The sequence below is a fragment of the Diorhabda carinulata genome, chromosome 1, assembly GCF_026250575.1.
Source record: "Diorhabda carinulata isolate Delta chromosome 1, icDioCari1.1, whole genome shotgun sequence".
Classification (NCBI taxonomy): domain Eukaryota; kingdom Metazoa; phylum Arthropoda; class Insecta; order Coleoptera; family Chrysomelidae; genus Diorhabda; species Diorhabda carinulata.
The window spans coordinates 32,897,426-32,923,509 of NC_079460.1; the positions used below are offsets into that span (position 1 = coordinate 32,897,426).

The 26,084-nt window shown below is 30.0% G+C and overlaps 1 protein-coding gene across 1 annotated transcript in view; it reads left to right on the top strand.

Moving 5' to 3' along the window:
- The window catches only part of LOC130902104 (protein expanded), an 81,335-nt gene that overhangs the window by 39,441 nt on the left and 15,810 nt on the right, over window positions 1-26,084 (top strand). Inside the window, exon 2 of the mRNA XM_057813941.1 lies at window positions 17,631-17,897. Within this exon, the coding sequence (XP_057669924.1) occupies window positions 17,669-17,897 (229 nt within the window). The 5' untranslated portion in view covers window positions 17,631-17,668. The remainder of the gene's footprint in view (window positions 1-17,630; window positions 17,898-26,084) is intronic.

Genomic DNA, 26,084 nt, shown 5'->3' on the forward strand with positions numbered 1-26,084 from the left:
TTGTTCACTATGTACGGTTTCTATATTTAATTATGTTGTAATTGGTGGATTACTGAAATTCCAAAACACAAAAATAATCTTTCTTTATTTTTTTATTGCAGTATAAAAAAATGAAAACCGTGAAAGCGGCCGATGAATATTGAAGTCGTTATTTCATTTTTTATTGATTATGAGCTATTAATGATCTAGATTATTTTAAAACATCTACAGTTGGCAAACGAGAGACTAGTAGTCTCTGAACCAGTTTTGCGAATGTCTTGAATATCCGGTGCAACCACGATACATTTCTCACCATTTGAGAGTAATGTTTCCTATTTTGAAAATGAGACTAATTCATTAAAGAAATATTGACATTCGTAAGAACGGAAACTTGTTTTTCATCACTTTCGATAAGACAATTTTTATAGAATACCACTTTTTGCCGGTAGGCACTTTAGAACATAATAAAAATCTCGCGCATTAAATAACTGCGATTTGATTGACTATATAAGTTTTAATTAGAAGCTCTCACAAAAAATTGATGTTTAAACGAAAAATCTTTTGAAACCTGAAAGGAGGAAATTTTCTATATAAGACATATTATATTATCAAATAATTTCTAAATCTATTAAAATTATATTTTTGAGAATGAGAAAATCAGAGAACAACAATTGAAATAATGTTAATACAAGTTTGATTGAAATCTATTCAGATTCTTCCCATCTTTATATTATTTATATATATACAAAAGTATTAATATGAAATTTGACTCGAGGATAATGCTTATTCCACGAAATAGAAAAATAAGCGCCAAACAATCTGACAGATAGTAGGTAGTATTTTGTAATAACGACAATAATCATCATTTTGTTGATATTCTGTTGTTTTTTATGAAGTTTTATTGCTTCCATTTACTTTATACGAGAACACAATACATAGCTCTCCAACAATATATTTTTTCATAAGAATATAGAATTATTTTAATTTAGAAACAAAATATCTAGGAATGACGATGAATTATTATATATACACATACAACAATGGAAAAAAAACAAATTGACTTAATTACTATTTAATGGGAAGAAGATCCAAGCTAGTGATGGAACACAAAATATTGATTTATAAAAACAATCGTACCTATCTTGTCCCGTGGCATTGAGATATAGGGCGACCAAATCTGATACATGTATAATCCAAAGCTGCAAATCTAAACTTCTAATAAGAATAACCATAATAGACGCCCCATGGCTTGTTTCTAATGAAACAATCCATAACGGCCTCAAAATATGATTTGTTAAAGACGTCATCCAATAACAAAACAATTCCCACCACGCAAAAATTGAAAACCACGAAAATGCAACCCTAGAACTCTTATTGACAGAAGAAGACATCAAAGGAGTCAAAAGAAACTGGCCAATGATTCTGATGTGAAGTATCTAATAATATCATTCCTAATTACTCATTGTGTTAATAGAAAAAATAACAATTTTCTTACTCAAAAGCAAAGATTTCCTTATCAATGCACAAATTGTACTGCACTCAAATCAAAGTCGATGGATTGTATGCTAATCTAATAACTTCCATCCGTTTGATGCGACTAGTGCAGTCGAAGACAACTGCTAGTAATCGAAAACCATGGAGATCATGCGTTGGTCATTATTTTAACTGACCACTTTTGTGAGTTGATTTTCGTGTAGAATTATTGAAGATATTTACATGCATAAATGTGATTATTGATAATTTCCATAAAAATATTTTCTTCCATATAACAATCACCAGAGCAACTACCGCATGAATATTTTAATTCATATTTATAAAATAGATTATACATTTTACTCAAAGGGTTTAGAACTTTGTTGAATTCTTATAATTAAATGTATGTTATTTCTTAGTTCATGATTTGTTAATACAGTTTTATTTTTTCATTGTATTGATGACTTTTTAATATATTTTCTTAATATGCAGATGTCTGTCCCATGTAAACTGCATCACAATTTTCACAAGGAATTTCATTTAATATTATCTTTTATTTTTCGTTTTTTGAATTAAATTTATTGAAATATTTCCATAATATCCATTCTAATATCATAGTTATTAAAATAATTTGATTGATACTTTTGAGAAAGTACTTTTACATATGGAAATGGAAGGGGTTCTACATTTTGTTTCCTACTCTAAATTTGTATGGTTTTTGTATTCATATGGTGGGTAATTTATCAACATTTATCAACAAAACATACAGAAAATCTCTAAGAATTGATAAATTAGATGCATAGTGCTCAAAATTGTTTTAAATTTCGAGTTGGGTCTACGTGATTGTTATTAATAATTACAATCAAAGAATATTTACAAAAAATTAAATTTGTACGAAACGGTCAGTTTTTCAAGTATTATGAACATCGTAATCATTGCGTTAAATATGTATAGAAAAGTTACGTAATACGGAATTTCAGCATATATCTAATATATGTCGAAAATATATGTGTAGAAGAGTTTCAGCAATTCTTGCTCATATTTAATGTAAATGGATGAGACATGTGTCCTCAGTTTCAATGATAACATCCAAGGATGTAGAAAAAATAACAATTATTATATTGCTTCATTATACCTAAATTATGCGATAAGAAAATAATATCAAATATAATGATTTTCTGAATGTATTACTAAGGGTTGTGATTTTCAGCATTTTATATGGTGGTAATACTAAAAAGTATTTGTTTTACTAATATACTTTATCTTATTTTTGAAAATTTACATAGAGAATAGGTGTTTTCTGAATGATATGCTATCTATCAAGTCGAATTTCAAAGAAACGCAGTCAACATTAACAAGCATTACTTGAGATGTAACATTTTTCCAAATAGATGTCGATTCAGGCAAAAAAACAAAATATTTATTATAAACTGAGATTGTATTTTAGATAGTGTGACGTTTCTCATGATTTTTTTTATTTTCAAATGTGCTCAAAATATTTTTTTATAAAGATCGAAGTTTGAAATACCGGAGATCATTTCTCTAAAAAAGTTGTTTATTCAAAGAGACCAAAAATCAAGAACATTAGTTCATATATAAATTTTGCACATTCAGATCTTGCTATATTTAATTCTTGAATATATATTCTTGATTTTACGACTGTTTTAGTAAATAATTAATTTTTTTATAGAAATCATAATTAAAGTTTCCACCTAATTTCACTCTTCAACATCCCCTTTACTAGCAAATTAGGTAATGGATTATATTTTGGACTTTTTTTATCTGTTTTGCCCTTCGCATTATTCTCCATTAAAAAATATGTAGATGATATGATTGTATCCCTTCAATTGATAATTTACCTTAGAAAGAGAGAATAGGAAGTTTTTCATGGAAACTCATATCCTTCATATATTTCAGTGGAAATTTTATACATCTTTACCATATATAAAATCCAATAATAAATTGTTGGATGCATTTGAAAGCATTGATGTTAGTGAATGTATAAAATGTATAAACAGGAACAGAGGGCCAATTCCTTACAACCCACTCTATAGTTTAGTGGTCAAGGAATAAACGTGAAGATTCCCGCTGGAATAAATTTTCGCTGGAAAAGGTTGATTGGTAGGAAAATTTAATATAAAACAGGTAAGTCAGGTTCAAGGTTTTAGTTTACCTTCATTCACTGAAGACGATAATTTGGTTATAAATTAAAATAAACCAATTGGTCAGATTGTAATTTAAAAGAAAAAAATTGCATAGCAACCAAAATCAACTACCATTTCAGGTATTGAGCCAACAATAAATACATAGAACTTTCTTCAAATATAACATAGAATCACGTAGCTGGAATGGTATGGACACATTTATCGAAGAAATGGAGAGAATTTACTGAGAAATATAAGAGTAGCTAAGGGATGACCAAAAACAAGATGGGAAGGGTTATTACGGATTTTAACATAGGAATAATGAGAAAAAGTCAGTAAGAGACAGACAGTTATGAAAAAGTCATGAAGAAACTATGTCACATTGCAGGTATTAGAGAACCAGGGAAAGGACAATTCACTAATCCTCAATGATGAATGGATTGCTAAGACACCTCCTTGGGGTATGACTACCAGTCCCATAGGAATATTAGATTTTTATATATTTGTTGATAAACCGTTGTGATTTTAATTCTCTTGATCTATCAAAATGTAATATCAGAATTTTTATCAGTTTGAAAACCAATTTTCGTTTAAAGGAGATCTATATTTAAGACAATTTTTTAACGATTACGTATGAAAATATCTACGAGATTAGAATTTAGAGAAATTTTTGTATTTATATATAAAGTTCAAATAAACTAATTATATAATATAATTGCAATTTTTAATCTTTACTGATGGGTTGATGAGTAAAGTAGGCATTGACTGTTTGTTAAGACGCCTTTAGACAAGCTATTATTTACCTTTCGTAACACTTTCACACACCTTTTCTACACAGTTGTTTATAAAAGATCACATATTTTTCTGCGAAATAAATATAGGAGCAACTTATGAAATTTCTTTCATTGAAAAACATCTATTAACTGTAATCAATATTTTGTTAAAAATAATGTATTAGTTACAATAGTATATTTCTACCGTTTCGCTTTTAATGTATTTTTTAAATTACATCCTAGTTGATTCATATTTTTTAAATCATCTATTGTTTTTCCTGATTTTCAATTAAAATCATAAATTGTACTTTGACTACATGTTAGTTCTTTTTAAACTTGCTGATAACATGTATGCATTTTCTTATACTATTCCCCAAGTTCTTTTGGTTCCTAATTTATTACTTGTAGATGTGTAATTATTAATTGTTCTCTCTTTTCTTCCGTAAAAATATCTTACTTTCCATACTACCTTATAAATCTTGTTTGGTAGCAAACACATATATAATTTACACTCTGTTTTTCTAATTTAATTTTATCTTTTCGTTGTCGTTTTCAATAAGAGACACAGAGCTTCAAAATATATATTGATCCAAAAACATCTAATATGGCTAAATAAATACCAATATACCAATTTACATATATTAATATTATTCTTAGCTTCTTGTAATACAATACTTTTTTTCTGCATATTATACTTGCTAATAATTCTCACAATTTTCATTCACAGTGAATGTTAATAACTCAGGATAATTATTGCAGTAATATTTAAGTAATTTTAATAGATTTGTAACATTGTATATGGTCTTGCCCCGATTAAAAATTGAAACAATGAATTGATGCTGTGTTTGTGATAATTCCAGTTTCATTTGTATTTAGAGATTGAATTCGAATACAGAACATCAATCGTATTTAAGAATAATACTTATCACCAGATACTTACTATTCGATTAAAGATTGGTTCACTCGATCTAATTGTTCACAATAAACATCTGTATTAAAAGTTTGGTCAGGTTTCAGCACTTCAAAATTTCACGTATTCTCCACGAAACCCAGAAAAACACCTTTTTGGGATGTAAACCCAGCTTCATAGTACTTTGTGGTGATTAATTAGAGAGTCATATAGGACCAATTTTTGGATTTGTGGCTTTAGACAGATGATAGGAGACCCAAACACCTGCTTTGTTCATTTTTACAATCTGCTGCAAATGTTCTTGAATTGTAGACCAATGTTGGTTGAGAGTTTTTTATTGTTTGAAACGAAATTATTCCCACTTCTATCTTAGCATGTGGTTGTTTAATGCTGTTGGTATTCCTGATGAAGAAGCCAAAGATACTGCCCTTGCGAAAATAAAAAAGTATATAATCCCAGACATGCTCTTCTGAATATTGGTTGGCCATTTTATCCCAATTTGCAAAAAAGACTAATGGACTAATACTAGATTATTTGGAAGAGAATAAGTCACAATAACCTTCAAATGTCCTTGACACACTCACAAAAATCTGACAATAAATAATATCGATATGTGCAGAAACGAATGCACTTTACGGTCCCCATAATATTAAGGTATTTGAAACTTTATATATTTCAATACTGTACTAAAGTAGCTTAATTATGTGATAATAAAAGTAATTTATTATTACTTATCGTTATCCGAATTCGAGCCCAACAAAACTAATATCTACTAAAGTCGAAATTTGTTTGGGTACCTAAATTGTTCAGTCAATCATGCAGAGTGATAAGTTTAATATACGGTTCGAATCTACCTCAACAAAACAACATATTTTTTTATATTAACTTTAAAAGAGCTCTGTTTTTCAATTGACATTGGATTCATCCAATCCAACAAAAAATTCATAATGCCATTTTTTTTCTTAATATTTACCCAACAATGAAAACATTTTTTCTTAATATAAATATTAAAACTAAATAACTGTAAGATGACATCAGAAACGTGGCGGTAGCCTATGAAAAATCAATTCACCTTCGTAAAACTAAAAGTTGGAATTGTGGCATAGAAAGTAATAAATATCTATTGTTTGGAACTTTCAAAACGTAATGATAAGTAGATAATTGACAATATTCTTTTACTGTATAAAATATGTATCTACGCCTTTTTGTATAACATATATTCACCAGTTATGGGAGCGCCCTTAGTTACCCGACACCGCTAGACTGCTGAATTGTAATCCCACAGATACCTTTCATCATAACATATTTCAATGTCATAATTAGATTTTATTTAGCTTTCGAGTTGTAAGGTCTCATTTTTAGTTTGTAGAAATAAAAATTATTTTTTAAAAAGTAGTTTAATAAATTACAAATTTAATTGGCGCAGTCAGTAGGATTGCAAATCGGTTCAACAAAAAGCGTGACACCGGTCCGTATCTACGGTTTTTTTGCAATCTCGAACCTTGTGTTATTTTGTGGTTTTCAAGAAACTTCAAAAATCCAGTCCAGGGAAGAGGGGCCACATCACCCAGATCCTTTTGGAGAAGAATAAACATTTTCTTCATAGTACTGTAAGTCGAAAAACATTCCATTTTTCCTTTTCCCAAATAAATTTTCGCTTTTTTTATTTACGTTTATATACTTTTATGAAAATAAAACATTTATAGTAACATAATTTAAATTAGTTGATGAATGACTCAATTGTAGAAGAGTTAGTAGATTTATTTAATTCTAGTATAACTTTAGAAGAAAAAAGTAATATACCAGAAATTGAAACAATGGCTAATCCAAACTATCAATTATTAAAATTATATATTGATACTATTCCACAATATGAGGGTAATCCTCATACTTTAAATATTTTTCTAGATAACTGTGATACATTACTTTCTCAATTTTACGATGCAACAAATCCACAATTAAATAGTTTTTTATCACGCGTATTATTGAATAAATTAGCAGGTAGGGCTTTAATGCTTATAGGTTCAAGAACTGAATTACGAACATGGGCTGAAATAAAACAAGCTCTTCAATTATATTTTGGAGATCAAAGAAATATAGATTGCTTAGTGCAAAATCTAATTGTTTTAAGACTATTGAAAAATGAAACACCATACAATTTCGGTATGCGATGTCAGGAAGCACGTAGCTTAGTAATTTCAAAATTAAATGCTTCAAACGATTCTCTTGCAGAAAAAGCAATTAAAATTACAAATTATAACGATTTAGCACTTAAAACTTTTATTAGAGGTTTAACTGGTCAATTGCAAAATAATATATACGTTTGCGAAACCCAGACAGTTTAGAAGTAGCTTTAGTTATAGAAGAAGAGAATTTTATGTATAGTCAGAATAGAAATAATACTCTAAATAATCAACCTTACAAACCAACACCGAGATTTGCTCCATCCAAACAAAACAATTATCACGAACAACTAAATGACAACATAACAGATGCTAATTTGCACACAGCTGACACAATTGACACCGATTCAAATACACAACACACCACTTTTAATGAAACAACAAATGACGGTATACGAATATATGACGAAATAATTAATAATAATGTCAATCAAATTATAGTAACACCCCATCCATACTATAAACTATTAGTTGAGCAGGAAACCTAGGAAGATCATAAAATAATAAATGTTAAAATTCTGACGAATTTTTAAAGGACTACATAATTACGAAACGTTTTTACTGCATGTATTTTCACAATGATTCTCTTTATAATGATTTTAATAAAATTTATTTAGACCACTTCTCGGAAAAATGTCCAAAATTAATTAGATGCTTAAAACAAGTAAATACAATCAAGGAAAAAGAAGAACAAATAATGTTAATAAAACATCATCACGTTGGTAAAACTAACCATCGTGGTATTGTAGAAACGTACGAATATTTAAAACGAAATTATTATTTCAAAAACATGAAAACTACTGTTACCGAATATATAAACTCATTTGTGAAATTTGTCAACGAACAAAATACGGCAGACATCCTCCATACACAACTCTAGTAATAACCGAAAGAGCATCAAAACCTTTTCAAATTGATGACATAGATTCATTCCATTACAACAGTAAAATATACTTAATTGTTATTGACGCATTTTCCAAATTTGCACAAGCATATCAAGTTGAACGCAAAACGGCTATTCATTCATATAAGTAAAGCATTAATAAAATACTTTTGTTCTTTTGGAGTACCAGAAAAAATAATTCTTGATCGTGGTACTGAATTTAATAATGATACTGTAGAAGAAATTTTAAATCTACATAAAATAAAAATACATTTTGGCACTGTAGGACATCACGAATTGAACAGTATAGCAGAACTTTTAATTCCAGTCTAATAGAACATCTCAGAATTCTAAAAGAGATACACCCCGATGAAGATGATTTAATTGACTATGCAATATTAGGCTATAACAGCTCAATACATAGTAGTACTAAATTCACTCCTTTCGAATTAACCTTCGGACACACTAATTCCCGAAATCCAAATGAAATTTTTACTCCTGCAGCATTTTATTCAGATTATGCTGAAAATTATAAAAAGAAACTTAAGCATGTATACGAAAATGTAAAAGAAACCATAGAAAAACAAAAGAATGAAATTGTAGATAAAAATAATCAAAAAGGTAGTATTAATACTAATTTTAAGTTAGGACAAATGGTATTTAAGAAAACCCTTCGTTATCATAGAAAAAAGGATAATAAATTTATAGGACCTTATGAAATAACAGAAATTTTATATAGGAATAACGTAGAAATAACCTCAATTAAAAAATCAAATTAAAAAGGAAATAATACATATAAAGGAACCAAAACAACCTCCAACTGTTACAGGTTTTCCACCCACATCCATAAGGGATCAAACCACCCAAGACTCCATAACTTAAATAATAACCCTGGTCTTCTACCTTACAAATTAGGCAATGCTCAAAATAAAATCGATTTTTGGTCTTTTATTAAAACTTTCGACATTTTAGATATAGTAAATGATTTCGAAATCATACAAAACCACTTTAAAAGAATTCTTCAGCAAACATTTCCAAGAGATAAAGATAAATCGGTCTTAATTAATGAATCAAAATATATGCAACCTAATCTTAAATCTGGAGCCAAAAATATGAACTCAGTTAAATCAAATAAATCCAGTTTTCGATATAAGAATCAAAAGAGGATTTATAAATGGACTTGGCTCAATAATTAAATCTTTAACGGGCAATCTAGACTAAAACGATACAGAAAAATACGATAAAGCAATTAACACACTTTCTGACAATCAATCAAAATTAAAAAATATAGTTAATTCACAAATAACACTTCTTCAAAATTCTATTAAAATTTTTAAAAACAATACAAACACATTGGCACAAATCAACAAACGTTATTGAAACGAATAGATGAAATTGAAACTTATTACAGACAATCAGATGAAGATTACTTTATCAGCGATATACTGGTTTCTCATATCGCTCCAAGTTATCAATTAATTTACAACATTCTAGAGAAAATCGAAGTAGCTATCACATTTTCTAAATTAAATACAGCTCATAATTCAATAATTGAACCTAGAGAACTATTAGATGAAATTAAGATTTGAACCAAGAGTAGAAAATATTCTCTTATATGAAAAGGTCACAGTTATACTAAGAGATACAAAATAGTATTTATCTTAGAAATTCTTATAGTAGAAAGCGAAATGTACAATTATTTCCACATATACTCATTGCCTGTACCCACTCAGAATTCCTTCAAAGTAATTTTACCTCAAGCAAAATTCCTCATCCTAAATGACCGTTCCTATATGTTTTTTGACGATTCTCGTCAAAAAGTCTCATCCGAACAATACATTTGCAACCAGAATGGACCCGTCATCATTCAAGAAAAAACCCCATGTGAAATTCAAATGCTCTGCTACCTCAAGAACGCCTCATCATGTCAACAGTTAGCTATCCGAATGCCAAAATAACGAATCCAAAAATTAGAGAAAAAACATTGGATTCCAATATCTCCTGAAATAAGTGTAGTTAATCAAAAGTGCGGATCTAACAAGACTTTTATTTTAGAATTCGACTCGTAGTGTGAAGTGGACATAAACGGTATTAAAATTAATCATTTTGAAAATCATCAACCGAACTCAAATAAATAAACTTTCCAAATTTAACGTTTCCAAATGAAATATCAAAATTTCAAATGGAACCAATTCAACTACATTCTACCAATTTAGACGAATTTAAACATATTCAAAGTGCTTTAGATATTCAAAAACAGAAAATCTCAAATATTTCATCTCCAATAATAACGGCGAATTTTAATATTTGGACTGTTTTTATTTATTTCATTATAATAATTATCACTTTGTATTGGACTGTAAAATTCAGAGGGTCCCAAAATTTGGAACTTTGAAATTCAACATATTCCTTGAATTTCTGTCTAATGGCGGAGGAGTTATGGGAACGCTTCTAGTAACCCGACACCGCTAGACTGCTGAATTGCAATCCCACAGATACTTTTCATCATAACATATTTCAATGTCATAATTAGATTTTATTTAGCTTTCGAATTGTAAGGTTTTTAGTTTGTAGAAATAAAAATTATCTTTTAAAATGTAGTTTTAATAAACTACAAATTTAATTCACCACAATATTAGGAATGAAATATTTTATAATTCATTTACCGACGTCTAATTATAATAAATGTGATGGAACTGATACAGTTTTACATCATAAATACGCGTCTGGTTCATCTAATGAATTACTCTATGGTAACACAAAAACGCTAGTTTCAAAGAAAGATCCCCCTTGGCCATTGAATTAAACATATTCCATTGAATCGGTATGCCTATAACAGCATTTCATTGATCAGTTTGGTTCACGATTGTCTCAAAAATGGCAAAAAGAGACTGAAACAAAAGGAAACAAGTTTGCAAACAACTATGGCATCAACATCCCACGTTAAGACGCTTGCCAAACTGCTGCCATATACAGATACCGGTTGGGCTATAACGTGAAGAAAGCTTATAAAAATTGAATTTGCCTTCCAAATGGAATTTCTAATTTTACATGTACTGGACGCACCGCTATACCAGTCTACAGAGAATATATTTTTAATTTCAGTTAACACATTTCAATATATTTTATTGCCACCAATATTTGTAAAAGGGCTTTATACCAAGTAAACGGTAATCTAGATTTCATTAGGGGTTCACAATAACTATGATAAGAAATATGCATCAAAATCTATGTTATTTGCTGATATAGTTGCGTGCGATATTTACCACTTGTTAATAATTTCAATTATAGTTTCCGAGTAGTTTGAAATATATTTGTTTACCAATTTGAATTAGAAATCTGGAAGAACACATGCACACTTGTTGAAATTAATTCGAGATTATTTTTGCTAATTGTTCAAGTGAAATCGATAAATTTTAGTTGAAAACATTATTACAACAAAAACCGAATTTCTAAACACTGTTAAATTTTTTCCAAACCACTATAGAATTCACACAATGTCTCGTTATGTTGTTAAAGAAATAGTTTCTTAAAACAAAAAATACTATTGAATATTCTGTTTATTGAATATAAAATATAAAAATATAAAAAGATTATTTATTCATAAATGCTGCCATGATTCTCTATTTTCATTCATATTTTAATTATTATCGAGACAACTGGCGAAACTGATCGTCAAGAAAATTGGTGATATCACGTTATTGGAGAGATAACAATAAAATTGGATGGGTAATTATACATTTTAAATGTACATATGCGTACTTGAATATCTAGTGCCTTAAATAAACTACGACGTAATTTAGTACTTAACGAGGTAACGCAATAAATCAAATATTAAGCAACCAAATTCTGAGTTTTTTTACTCTGTATTATTCAAAGCTGTTATTTTATCAATTTTACCTTTCTTATTTTGATTTTTATATATTCTAATTGATTCGAGAGTTGATTTCAGTGTGACTTTTCTGAATTACAGTGATTTTAGTACGTTATATATCAGATTATAGCAAAAGAATAATTTGTAGCTCTAGTGTACTCATTCTATATTAAATGCATAACTACCATTATGTCAATTGCTTTAAACATTTTAATTTAATAATTAAATGTAATTGCTCACAAAATCAAAACATTTAATGAGTAAAGTACATTGGAATGTACTTTTGGGACCATATATTTTGAATGGTTCTAGCTATCGAGTGATGATTTAATTAAAATGCGATTCAAGTATCTTTTATAGCACTTTCTCGTTGATGAATGGCAAGATCCGTGGGAATATAACTTGATTATTTTAAACGAAACATTGTATTTTTTTGTTTCCCTTATCCATACAAAATAAAGCATTTTCTATCCTACATTGAAATAGTTATGATTAGATTACATCGTTCAATTTTAATAATCTACAACAATTTAAGACCTGACAAAAACTTCATAGGGAATGGGAAACTTTGAGTAACATAACGTAGATGATGAGAATGTAGGTTTATTTCAATAATAGATATGCAATCTTCAAAACTTACTGATAGGAGCTCTTTGATAAAATTCATTATTGCTGCTGATAACTGGCGAATTTATTATATGGGCATAAAAATGTTATTATCGAAAGATGAGATATTTAAAAAAGCTCCTAATATTGAGGTCAGTCGAGACTGTAACATTTTTTATGCAAGTGGAATATTCATTTGTAATCGTGCAACAAAGTTTCAAATCAGGTACGTGTTAATATGTTGAAGTAACTCCTGTGTTTTTAATCGAAACTACGTTCTTGGGCTTCTCTCCCACAAATTCTGTAGCTGGTAGCAAAATTTCAACATCATGTGCAAACACAATAAAACACACATATTCATATTCCTTTGCAAACTCACGCTCTTATTAACGACTGAAGGTCATCGGGTAGCATTCTTTAAAGTTTAAATCTATACGCGACACAAAGAGCTAGACTCTTCTTCATGGCGTTCGAGCAATAATCTCTTTTTTTATAATTACACTTAACTATTATCGGCTGGCTGGTTCGAGAATTTAGTAATATTTCTTATAATAGTTATATGTAATGTTTCAAATACCTTTATAATTATCTCACAATTTAGATGTCGTGTGCTAGACGTAATAAAATACATCAGAAAGAATGTTTATACCCCTATTAAAATTGAATGCTTTTAAGTAGACAATTATTACTGCTATACTGCTAATTCTGTCCATTTCTACAAGGTGAACAGAAGAAAACGACTCAATGCTCATTTTAATACCGAAAAGGTGAAAGATCAGTTACCAATTAAAGGTAATTCCGATTTCAACATATGCTGAAATGTTCTAACGACCTTGAGGTCATTCTAAAGATCTATAGGTAATTAATCATCTGTAAACTCCAATAGTCGGTCGTATTATATAGATCCACTGGGTGTCCACACTATGTAAATATGAATTCGTCATTGTAATTAGAGGTAATAATATGGTCGCTTTGTGAATGGACGATTTTCCAACAAAATATTATTTAAATAGACGCACATATAGTTAAGCTACTTACTAACTTTCTGATAGTTCGGTCACTTAAAGTGTATTTGAAAATGAATGATAGTACAATTTTTATAACTTAGGAGATAAACCCCAATACAACATCATTGATCAATGGCGGAGAATTTCTAAAATAAAATTTTTCGCATCATTTGTTCTAAAATAAAAACTTTAAATGTATAAAAAAACTAATTAATTCAAATTCTTGTCTTGAATTTTCTAGTTATTTTAATTGCCGAAAATAAGGTAAGTATGCAATCTCTACGTGTACAATTCCATATCGATTTAAATAACTCTCAAAAATTACAATTCTTAATCGGTTAAAAATGTTATGAAAATTATAAATTATTCAAGTTAAGATTCACATTTTTTTATATCGTCTTGTGGTTGTGATAGCGATAATCATAAATTGAACTTGTGTAGTAAAAATTGTCACAAGCGTCTAATTATACTTCTGGGAAATTAAAGTAACCTTTTTTACATATAAAGCTACGGAAAGATATTATAAGTAGTTTACTGAAGCACATAAAACGTCAAATGTGAGAAAAAACCCAATGAAATAGAAAGTAGTATGAAGCAATTTTGGCAAAGAAAAGCGCATTCATTTTATTTATTCTAAAAATTCACGTCAATTAAGTTTGAGAAAAAAGCAATTGGCTTAAATTTTTCAAATAATGAAAATCGCCATTTGATTATCTGTCATATTGAATTAAATAAGGCTTGGTTGACAGAGGCTTGTTATAATTTGTTTCAAAGCTACGAAAGGCTGATAATGAATAGATGACTGAGCTAATGTTTTGAAGGATTATTTTAGTCAAATGATAGAGCTACTGCAGTTATGTGTGCAGCATTCACCAAGAAGTAAAGTGCATATGAAATAAAAAGTGGAGTTAAAGTGTTGCGATTACCCCCTTAACACATTAAAATAAAATTCATTGACCTAATCAGGGCTCAAATGAATGAATATGTTGTGAGAAAAAAAACACGATATTTAAGCTTCAGATTGTTCATCATCTATTATATGTCTATCAAAAAATTCACCGGAAAACTAGTAAAATGCTATAAGAAACTTAATATATTGATAGAGGAAACAATGGAACCAATAATTATTTCTGTGGAAAATGAGGAAACTGATGACGAGTCCTTATAAATAGAAAACCGCTAATTTATTTTTGCATATAACTCGAAGATAGCTGAAGGACAATTCATGGGAGGGGGTACCATGGAACAATATGTGGAGTTGAGTTTCCTCATTTCTGCATCTTGGTCATTGAAAATCTTTCGTCGTACCCTTCGTGATCAGGTGCTTTACAATATCTGATATATTCCAGTAATCAACCCGATCGATAATTAGCGTTATTTGATTTTCTTCGAGCTGGATTAGGCTGTCTCGCAATACCTTGGATGACTCTCTTAAGACACATATAGTGTATCTGTATCCTGTGCTTTTTTTTGTTGAGCACAGGCCCAAATCGCATATATCTCTGTTTGAAAGATTATGGGTTAGTGGCCCGTTCCTACAAAAAGCTACTCCTGCTCCAAGTTGTACCTTATCTGTAATACAAACGGATTTTTTTAGATTTAGCAAATTGCGAGAATCATATTTTTACTTTTGCCTATCAGGAAAGATAACTAGTACTCGAAAGAAGAATTTTTCGTAACGTAGGTATGTACCTATAAATCAATGTCTGTGAAACTGAACGCAGAATGGAAATTCAGGACAATCTAAGATTCTAACAAATGCTTCTAGGCTTCTAACATATCTTGCTGCAGCAAAATGGTTAGATCTCGATTCGTACGACTTTCTGTAACGATTCGCTCTATTATGGTAATAATTACATGCCCGCTGAGACAGCTTTGACTGAAACGAAAGCTATAGCTTTACCAATTTGTTCATGAGAAAACAGTATAGATAGTGAAAGATTTAAAATGCCTGTTAAAACACAAATAGCATAATATTTGTAACGGACAACGCTAGCTATCATAGTAGGAGGATAATTTAATCTGCCATTAATCACTTTTGAAGAGTTTGAACAAGAAAGAGGAATATGTTATTAATAATTTTGCGGCATACATAATTTAAGGCCTTCACTGATGAATTCTAAGAACATTATGGCATAATTTGAAATTTGTCGTGTTAATATTTGTCTTCATCAATTTCATGCAAAAAGGAAGTGAAGATTTTAGAGAATGAACGTTAAAAAATTCTAGAGCTATAATGAAAATTATACAAAATGAAAAATCTGAATATATAATATATAGATAGAAATAATCTAATATTTGAAAGATATCCAACTAAATTTTTGTCAATTATTGAGTATTATAACAAAATTATTCATGTTCAGAATATATATTAGTTAAATTATAGTTAAAAATGTATATAATTTGATCCCGCCTTCTATATACTTTTGATTTCACCTCGTAGAATAATTACAACGGTGAGAAAGACTACGTGAGTATTTATTTTCTTTTATCTGGCAGATTCTTCGAAGGAATTTCAGGTCGAGGTTGCATACCAATGAAATAAAACTGGCATTGTATTAAAACTTATGTCCATATCTTCATCTGGAAGAGACCACAGCTGCCACAAGTGGTCATCAGTCTGTAGATAATACTAATACATATAAAAAAGAATTTGTTTCATTTTAATAAGTATTAAATTTGATGCTTCGTGTAGTGATCTTATTTCATTATGGTATATTGTTGAATTTAGAGGTTTTGTAGAATTTCTTTTTGTTAAATAGTATCTGATGGTTATCAACTTAATAGTTATGTGTTTGATTTGTTATTTTGAAAGTGATATAATTTCACTTGACCGTGTTATTTGTTACAGTGTCGGCTGATTTAAATTAACGAATAGTTTTAAATTCTTTGTAATTTGGTTAAAGTCTTTTTTATTTCATTCTTCTGGATTAGTTCTCCATTAGAAAATTTTGATAGTTTTATTACTATTCTAGGGAAACCCTTTATTAGATTCATTATATAACAGTATTATTATTTATCGAAACGATCTTATTTTGTTCTATTGCAAACTGATTCTATTGAACATATTGAAATTAATTCAAGCATAAATTTCAACGTGTAACTGTTATTTCATTGTTAAATCAATTACGCAAATACAATGCATCAGAAAATGAGTTTTCTGATAATTTAAAAAAAAATAGTGGAGTGACGTTATAAGCAATAAAACACAATAGTTACTATCATTAGTTTTCAAGGTACACGACATCAATAAAAATGTGATATGATGAAAGGTTATTGCAAAATAATACTGATACAAATAATACAAATTAACTTTGGTCTTTTGTGAATTTCGATTCAGAGCTATGAAGTGCTTTTATTTACACATAATTGATATTAAGATCAAAGCACATGAAGTTATTTCATTTATTAGATAACTATAAGCTCATTGGGGGAAATAATTGTTGTAGATTAATGCAAAAAGTGTACTGAAAATGGTAATGGCAACAACCGTCAGTAGTGTAGGTAGTCGTATTATATTATATGACATATTAGAGCATAAGAATATAGCTTAGATAAATCTAATTAGTATCCGCAGTTATTACGATTATTAAATTTACCATCTCATTTGTACTTTTACTTGAGGCTTGTTATTGCACCACTAAAATTTGATCGAAAATTAAGCGCAACGTAGGATTGCGAAGCATCTTTACTATAAATGTAAATTGTTATCAATAAAAATGATTCATATTATTCATATAATTGTTCTCAGCTTTTCTAAGCTTATAATTTTACTACAATATTGACTGATTGTTTCAGGTGAGAGAGGTCCTCCTCCTTGAAGAGATGAGCGTGTCATGCGCGCCGGTCTGTGCACGGTGAGCGCCCCATTGGCCGCGTGCAGCCCGGCAGCAGCGCTCCCGCCATCTGCTCGTTTTTTGGCGCTTCATCTGCTGCACCAACAGACCCTTTACTTCATAGTGCAGGCCAAATCCAGAGTAAGAGAACTCTACCAGCAAACATGCAGACATTTTGCCTTGCAGGGTATGCAAGATACAGATCTATTTGGTCTAGCTTTGATTTGTGGTAAGTTTTATTTTCTCAGATAACCAAATTCTCCCAACCTCACAGTACTCATTTTCACTGGACCTAGAAGTGATTGTTACTCACTTTTTCTGTATTCCAATACGTCATCATGACTAAAATTTTTATCCTTAGCCATAACTCAAAAATACGTAGAATCCTTCAATTAGAGAATATTCAGAGTAGAGGTTGGGGCGGTTGAACCAGACGGTTTCAAAGGTCAATTAGCGATTGGCGCGTGATTTCACCGGTTGGCGGGAAAAATTCGAGTCACTACAGTCGGTTGGCGGGAAGAGATATAGTGATATTGTAAAATTATAATAATTATTAATTTAGTTGGTTATTGGATGTTATTATTATCGTTCTATCAACATTTGTTTCCTTTATCTATTTTTAGAGAAATTAATGATTAGTTTATCATGAAGAAAACATGACAAAAAAAGGCCTTTGGTTTCACAATTGGCAATCGTCGAGTGAGCATTTGTGTACTTAATATTATACAGGGCGAAAAATCGATGTCAAACAATAACTATTATTGTCGAATGGGATAAACGGTACATAGTTTACATATAGAATGACAAATTATACAGTTATAAGAGGCCACGTGCCCCAATTAAACTGGGAAGTAAAGACATTCTAGACATTAGATTGTATTGTTGCAAAACAGATATTTACACACAGCAGGACATCACCGGTGCACACATTTACTATACTAGAATTGGTGGTAGAAAAAATTTGTAAGATTATCACTATGACTTCTATACGCACAAATTAGAATTAAAAGTTTAAACAACGACAACAAATCTTGACTCTAACCGCAACAAGCGATAATCGAAGTTGCTTCCAAATTATTCAACATTAATCGTGATATTTAATAATTCACCGAAATCATAGCCATTTTATATCAACGGCTCCATAAATCATTCTCTCTCTCGTATATTATAATAAAGCGAAGTGCTACGATTGGTCCAGGCCAACTGATATTGCGATCAAAACACGTAAATACTTCTATAACATTATGCGGTTGCTGTATTATAGAAATCACAAACGAGGGAGCTGCCATTCTGTCTGCTAGTGTATCCCCTAGCGATGTCCGCATTTATAGGAAGTCATGATTGTAAAATATCTGCTGGCTACATCTAAAATAATTTATCAATTCAGTTGGTATAACTATTGAAGTAAATAATTTTTAAATCGTTTTTGTTGATTTTTAGGTTAAATGTGGAATTTTTAATCGTAAATGTTTGTCAGTTAACGACAGATGGAGTTTTTTCTTTTCACACTGTATCCTTTGTATGGTCTCAAATATAGTCCGTTTGTCTTCAAGACGATCAGATTTTGCTTTATTGACGGTTGAGTCAACTGCTCTTAAAACTGCAAGCGGTAGAAACCCACCTTTTTTAGGTGATCGAATTATGCGTCACCTCTCACCAATTCCCATTTTCCTTCTCAAGCAACTACTTTTGCGCCATTGGACTGCTAAAATTTTATCAGCAGTGTCGGGTTTGGAGTATGCTATATCGTTCTCCCGAATGTCTAAGCGGTTGATCTGGATTTAGCTCAAGAAGTAATTTATTAATGAATTGATTATACCTTATTCTTTGGTGTTGCGTTTGGTTCTCTTTCGATAAACCATGATCTGCTATTTATATATACCATCACCCTATGTACCCCCCAACGGATATAGATTTGAAAATATTTACGTGTATTCTGAAAACCTACATAAACCAAAGTATACTCCAAAAACGATGATGTCATGAATTAGAATTTTCCCAGATTTTATTCCATCTTCCTTATTACAAGAAGTAACAACTAGAAATATGAAAAAAAAAACGGAAACAGCATATTAATGGATTACACTACCGATCCTATTGACTATAAATACTTTGATCATTACGATGAAATAGTAGAAAAATTAAAAATACTTCTCAGGCTGCTGGAAATACTAGTCATTCAAACCAAATTGTATATATTATGGAAAAGTTGCGCGAGGGTGGAATAATTCAATAAATAAAGCGGAAACTACCATTTATAATAGTAGTTCGTAGACCATGCCTATCAACAAATTTGGTAGCCATGCCTTTTCGAAATCTACCCATGATCCATCGAGTGATTATTAGTTATTAAATCATCGCCTCCATATCTATTGCAACCAGATACCTATCACAAAAATTTCTTTCTTCCAAAATACCATATTGAATAAGAAATTTTATGTATTGGATAAAAGATGAATTGCATTAATTTCCAAACAGTTGCAAAGTTTCATGTGTATCTCAGTATAATGCCGATGGTGATGTAATGATAAACCATGACATTTTCAAATTTCATGCACTTGCTGGTATATCCATAATGGAAGGAGTGTTATCAATATTAAATTAGGGTGTCTCACGTCCATTTGCATTGAAATACTACTGGAGTTTCAAATACAAAAAAATATCTAAATATGGCTTGAACTACATTCAAAATCGAGGATCGATAAAAATGTAATAATATAAATATGCGTATATATACTACTTTTATCTAGCATTAGTATTGAAAACCGTGACAAATTGATAATGGTTAACCACAATATTTATGATGTGAGTTCGGCTTTTTTGTGTTAAATATACCTTGACGATTGTATTATTTGAAAGTTTAACTCATTCCGATCTATAATCGTTATAAGTAAAGAGCTAAACTAGGTATGCCTTATCGGCGAGATTCAAATGTGAGAATATCATCTATTGTTTTAAAATAGCCGTCATATAGTATTAACGTTTCAATTGAATGAGTTCAATAGTATAAAGAAATGGAGGTAAAATAGTGAGAGTTTTTGAAAAAGAAACGCATTTAGATACAATGAAACATTTATGAAAATCTGTATATTAATATATGCAGAGGAATATGAACTCAAAAACAAAAAGTAAAAATTCATAATCTTACATGTAAGAGAAATATCTAATGAAAATAGAGGAAAATATTTTCATTGGAATAAAGATATATGAAAATAAAGAAATATGGAAATAATAAAGACAAATTGCTAAAAACATTAAAAGTATTTAGAATGTAGACGACAGTATACTTACAAACGAACTTTGTTGAGAAAGCAACAGAAAAAAACAGGTGAATATACTACGACTTATTGTTAAAATAATTTAAAACTACACAATTTTATCTATTAAACATAGTATTAAGTATTAAAGAAAAAAAATTATGTCAAATTGTAATAAATAGTAATGATAAACATGAAGGAGTTGAAAAAACAAGGTAAAAAATATTGGAAAGACCGAAAAGGATGTGACTTTGACAAGTTAGCTAATTGGAGAGAAAAAATATTTATGGTAGAAGTTTTTATGTCTGTTGCTCAGATTCAAGTAATCCGTTCCAAAAATTACAAAAAATGTGTTTTTAGAGACTCAAATATCGCTTAGGATAAGTGTATATAATTTGAGACTGTGCAGTATATAACAATATAATCAGCTTGCAAAATCATACATGACAGATTAGTCAAAACATATACTACCAGACACACACATAAAATACCTAATTTTCCGCACTTAGTTTTAACTTTGAATTGAATAAATAAGTCGCTATAAGTAAACAATATACTAAATAATTATTCGTAAGTATGTACATTAGAACATAGCATATTAAAAGAAGTTATCACCAGATTTTAAACAAAAAAACTGTCTCTTGTTGCTATTATTATAAAAAATTGTCTATTTAAACGAAGGAAACAGTTAATAAACTTCCATATATAATTTATTTATTAATTTATTAATAAAAAATAATGAACATAAACTCGTTATTAAATCTTCTTGCCCTTTAAAAATTTCTTTCAAGACTTAAAAACAGAAACTATCTGTGTTTAAAGTCCACAAAAACAATGGGTACCTTGAATCTCCTTCTGAAGTGAATCCTTTGGCATCTTGAGAGACGTACCACAATGGTTAAATTTAAAAACCATAATATTACGGTGTTCCACTGGTGTTACACTTATTGTTTGGTTCAGCCATCTGGCTGGTCATAGTAAGGTCGCTGTAAAGGCTGAATATTTCTTCAAGAGAAATGGTTTCAGTTGCTTCTTCGTGCTTTTTACAGCGTTGCCAGGTAAACGAAGGTTTTATTAAATCAACAAAACAAAATATTCAAGTTATATTCAACTTAATATTTGATTGCAAAATTTGTAGATAAAAATTAATATAAAATTTGCTCTGTTGAAAGAAATGGATGATACAACGTAGCAATACATCTATTACTATATTTCTAATTATTCATATTATATTCGCGTAGATTATTAGAATTTGTCTAACTATCCTTTATGTTGAATACTATGACAACGTTGATATTTCTATAGGTATAATAATCATATGATCCAAACACATAATTTGGCATATGACATTTGCCAAAATTGACAAACAGTTTACTTTCAGCTATTATTTACAGTTGAAAAAACAACTTAAAAGTGCGTTTTAGTATCTAATCGTATGAGTAAATAGGCATCTACACTAGAAATTATTTATATGGGAGGCTTTGTATTCCCTTAAGTATTATTAAGAAATTACTTTATTTTATATGATTTCGGTGGTATAGCGTTGATTTTGAAATTTGACAACACTGCTTCTCAACTAACATAAGAGGCATTTGGTATTACCAGCAAGAGTTGAGGACTCTCGGGCCAAGTTAATAAAAAATGAAGGTGGCCTTAGGCTAAAAAACACGATCAAAAAAACAATGCTTTGCTGCGGTTAAAGACAGGTAGCTGTGCTCGCGGTGAGTCAAAGGGAGGGGGGCATCAAGATCATTTGTATAACCGGGGAATGTGCCCGACCCGGTACAATCGAAGCCAAAACGTGGGGGTCGTATTTTTCGAATGCCTGTGTTACAGTGGCGGACGGACATGATAAATTTTAGATATATTTTTTGATAATTTCACATACTAATGTGTTCAATTTATGATAATAAAAACTTAATCAAGTCTATCATATTTGGAAAGGGTAGATCACTTAAGTTAACTTTAATAGATTTTTAATTTTAACATTGATTCGGTATTAGCAATATAGATATTAAACAACTAACTAAACTAATTACAATGTGAGCTTTTTCGCCCACAAAACGAAATGTGAATTTCTTTTGAAAATGCTTTATAATTTTTAACTTTTAATTCGAATGTATGTTGAAATTTAGGACCGTTTCTGAAACCACAAACACTGTCACATGGCTTTTGTCACAAAAATTACGGCGAAAGCGTGAATAATATAGATTTAGAATGGAAAAATCAGATTACAGGATTCTTACGCGACTACCCGTCAGAGCACGATTGAAAGCAAGCCAAGAAAATCATACTTTTTTGACATCAACAGTTTGTAGTGTCTGGTATATTTGTAGAAATTATATCTGAAGGTCTTTAAACGATTGAAACATAGGTTTCATCATACACAATCGTAGGTTGCACCATGACAATGCTCCCACCCATGCTGCCTTTATAGCCTTCGATTACCTGGTTAAGCAGGGATGCCAACGATCACCAGGCCCTGTACAGGCTGTAGCTCCTCTCTTCTTCTTTATGTTTCCATGACTCAAGATACGAATGAAACATTTCAGGATAATACATTCTTGTACCGCGGTATTGAAGGATATTCCTAAGGATATCTGCCAAGCTGCATTAGAGAGTTGGAAGAACTTTCAGAATATACTTAGTATGCGGATTTCACAACAATGTGGTATACCGTCAAAGGATTATTTCTACAATTAATATGAAATTACTTCTGTTACGATGTTGTTGTAGTTGTATATATATCCCCTCAATGAAAAAATGAATAAAAATCAATATTTTTAGTTGACAAACTGTAGGATTAATTCTTTATATACATAATGGTTGTCAGATGATTTATGTCATTCTCTTTCTGCTCTTGGCATAAACACCGTTCCATTAGCCATAGCCATCCTCTTATGTACTCTGAATACTATACTATTTAAAAATTCCACCGCCAGATTTTACCATGCTTTATACAATATTAGGTAGTATCAATATAGAGTACTTCGAGGATTGAAATAAGCATTTGTTTTGGGCGAAATAAGTTGCAGATTTTATATCATCATTTAAGAACTCCTCCGGCACTGATTTATTTTCTGTTATATAAGAGTTGATTTGTTGCGATACAAAAGTAGTAATATCATTTATTTTCAAATACGAAGAAAAAATTGGAAAAATTCCCATTTTTGTCAGGTTTTTTGGTTGTAACATAGATAAATGATTGCACCAATAAACAAAACAAGTATGTTCGACACAAAGAGATCCTCATTATCATTAAAATAATTATCAACAGCTTTTTTCTATAGTTTTGTGTGTGTTTTTAAAGTTTGCAATGACCATAGCAGCAAACCGAAAATATGGTCTGCTCACTCGATGACCTAAATCAAAACGAAGCAAGACCAGCTTTCTAGTTTCTAGTGCTTCCAGAAACATAACATTATCTAGTACCAAGGATGGGACAAGAATATGGATTCTGTCTTACAGGATAAGTATAAGAAGGTGGATATGACAAGATGTGAGATATGATTAAACACTCTTCACCTAAAGACTTTCTCGTGGATCCGTAAGGGCATGAGAAAGCATATTTTAACACTTACAAGGAGTAAGTCGAAAATGAAACCAACTGTTTCAGAGTCACGGTTTAGCCCTCAGGAATTTCGAAGACACATTGAGGCAAGCATGGAACAATTTCTGCAGAATCTGATTAGAATATGATCCAATATAAAGCTTATTAATAATGTTCAGTTCCATTACTTTGTATATATATTTAAAATCAAATCAAACCTATTTTCTCAAATCTATCGCTTAGTAAATTACATTACAATTGAAAAAATGCGATGAAACTACAATTGTAAGGATATTAATGACTATTTTCTCATCTGTTGAATAAATCGATTTCGATCTTCAAAATGAGAATCATCATATTTGATCGAGTTGACATTCACAGACAAACTTAATTTAATTTTAATTTGTTGGAACTTAGTCGAACAAGTTTCGGCTATAATAGTTTGTGAGTGATTATCATAGAAAAATAAAAAAGCGATTCAAAAAAATATGAATATTAAGTGGTTTTTAATGAGAACCTACAAAAAAAAATGAAGACTACTATTAGAACAGGATGTGGCCGTACTTCCATAATTGCCTGTTAGACCTAGACGTTGTGGGAAAAAGTACTTCGAGGCTAAGAAATTTTTTAATCAAGTCGACAAATTAGGCATTCTTTAATAATCAACTTTAATTTCCAAAGCGAGATGATGATGTTCGAATTTCATGCAATAATTAATTAATTAATATTATCATATTCGTTTATCAAATGCGTTCTTGCAGTACTTTTTTTAATTGAACACTTAATTATAAAATAATTCTAATTAAATTTCAATCAAACTTAATAGATTTTACGTAAAGTAAGTAACTATATAGAATTGGTAAAATAAGATATTATGTTTATTATGCTCACCAGCAATTTTCTTCTATAACTTATTACAATGAGTTATTATTATACATGTTGTCCCAACGAAAAGTACTGAACCTCATTAACTGCGAAGGTAATAATTTCTTAAAAAAGTGGTGAAATACGTCAATTTTGATTTCTAGTAAAATAAATGTAGCCATTTGCTTATACATATACGTAACTCACCTCTCTATTATACAGTCAATCATTTTACATTTAAGAAATTACAATGATAGCTTATTTGTCCAGCAGATGATTCTTGGAGTTACCCATATATTCGACAGTGCTGTCACACTAAATAATTGTAATTTTGTTAAAAAGGGAGCTTTTTAATAAAAAATATATTGTTTGTTTGATAAATCATTGATATTCTTAAGATTTCACATCCATTAACTGAATTTGGAACAAAATTTGAGGTACAGTTAACAACTGATGGGGTTGTTAATTGTACCGTTGTTAAAATTATGAAGATCCTTCAGTAAACACCAAACTTTTTTTTAAAAATGTGAATTTGCTAGAGCAATAACGCGTATATTCATTATTAATAATCGAAATAGAAACATTGGTCGTCGTTATGTTTCAAGGTTGCTGAATAAATTAGTTGAAAACAAACGACACATATTAGCCACCAATCGAAGATAAAGCCAATCGAGGTGTTGGCTCACGGATAATATTCAGTCAGTTAGGGAATTGGCTATAACTTTTACTGTACCTCAGAGTAGTG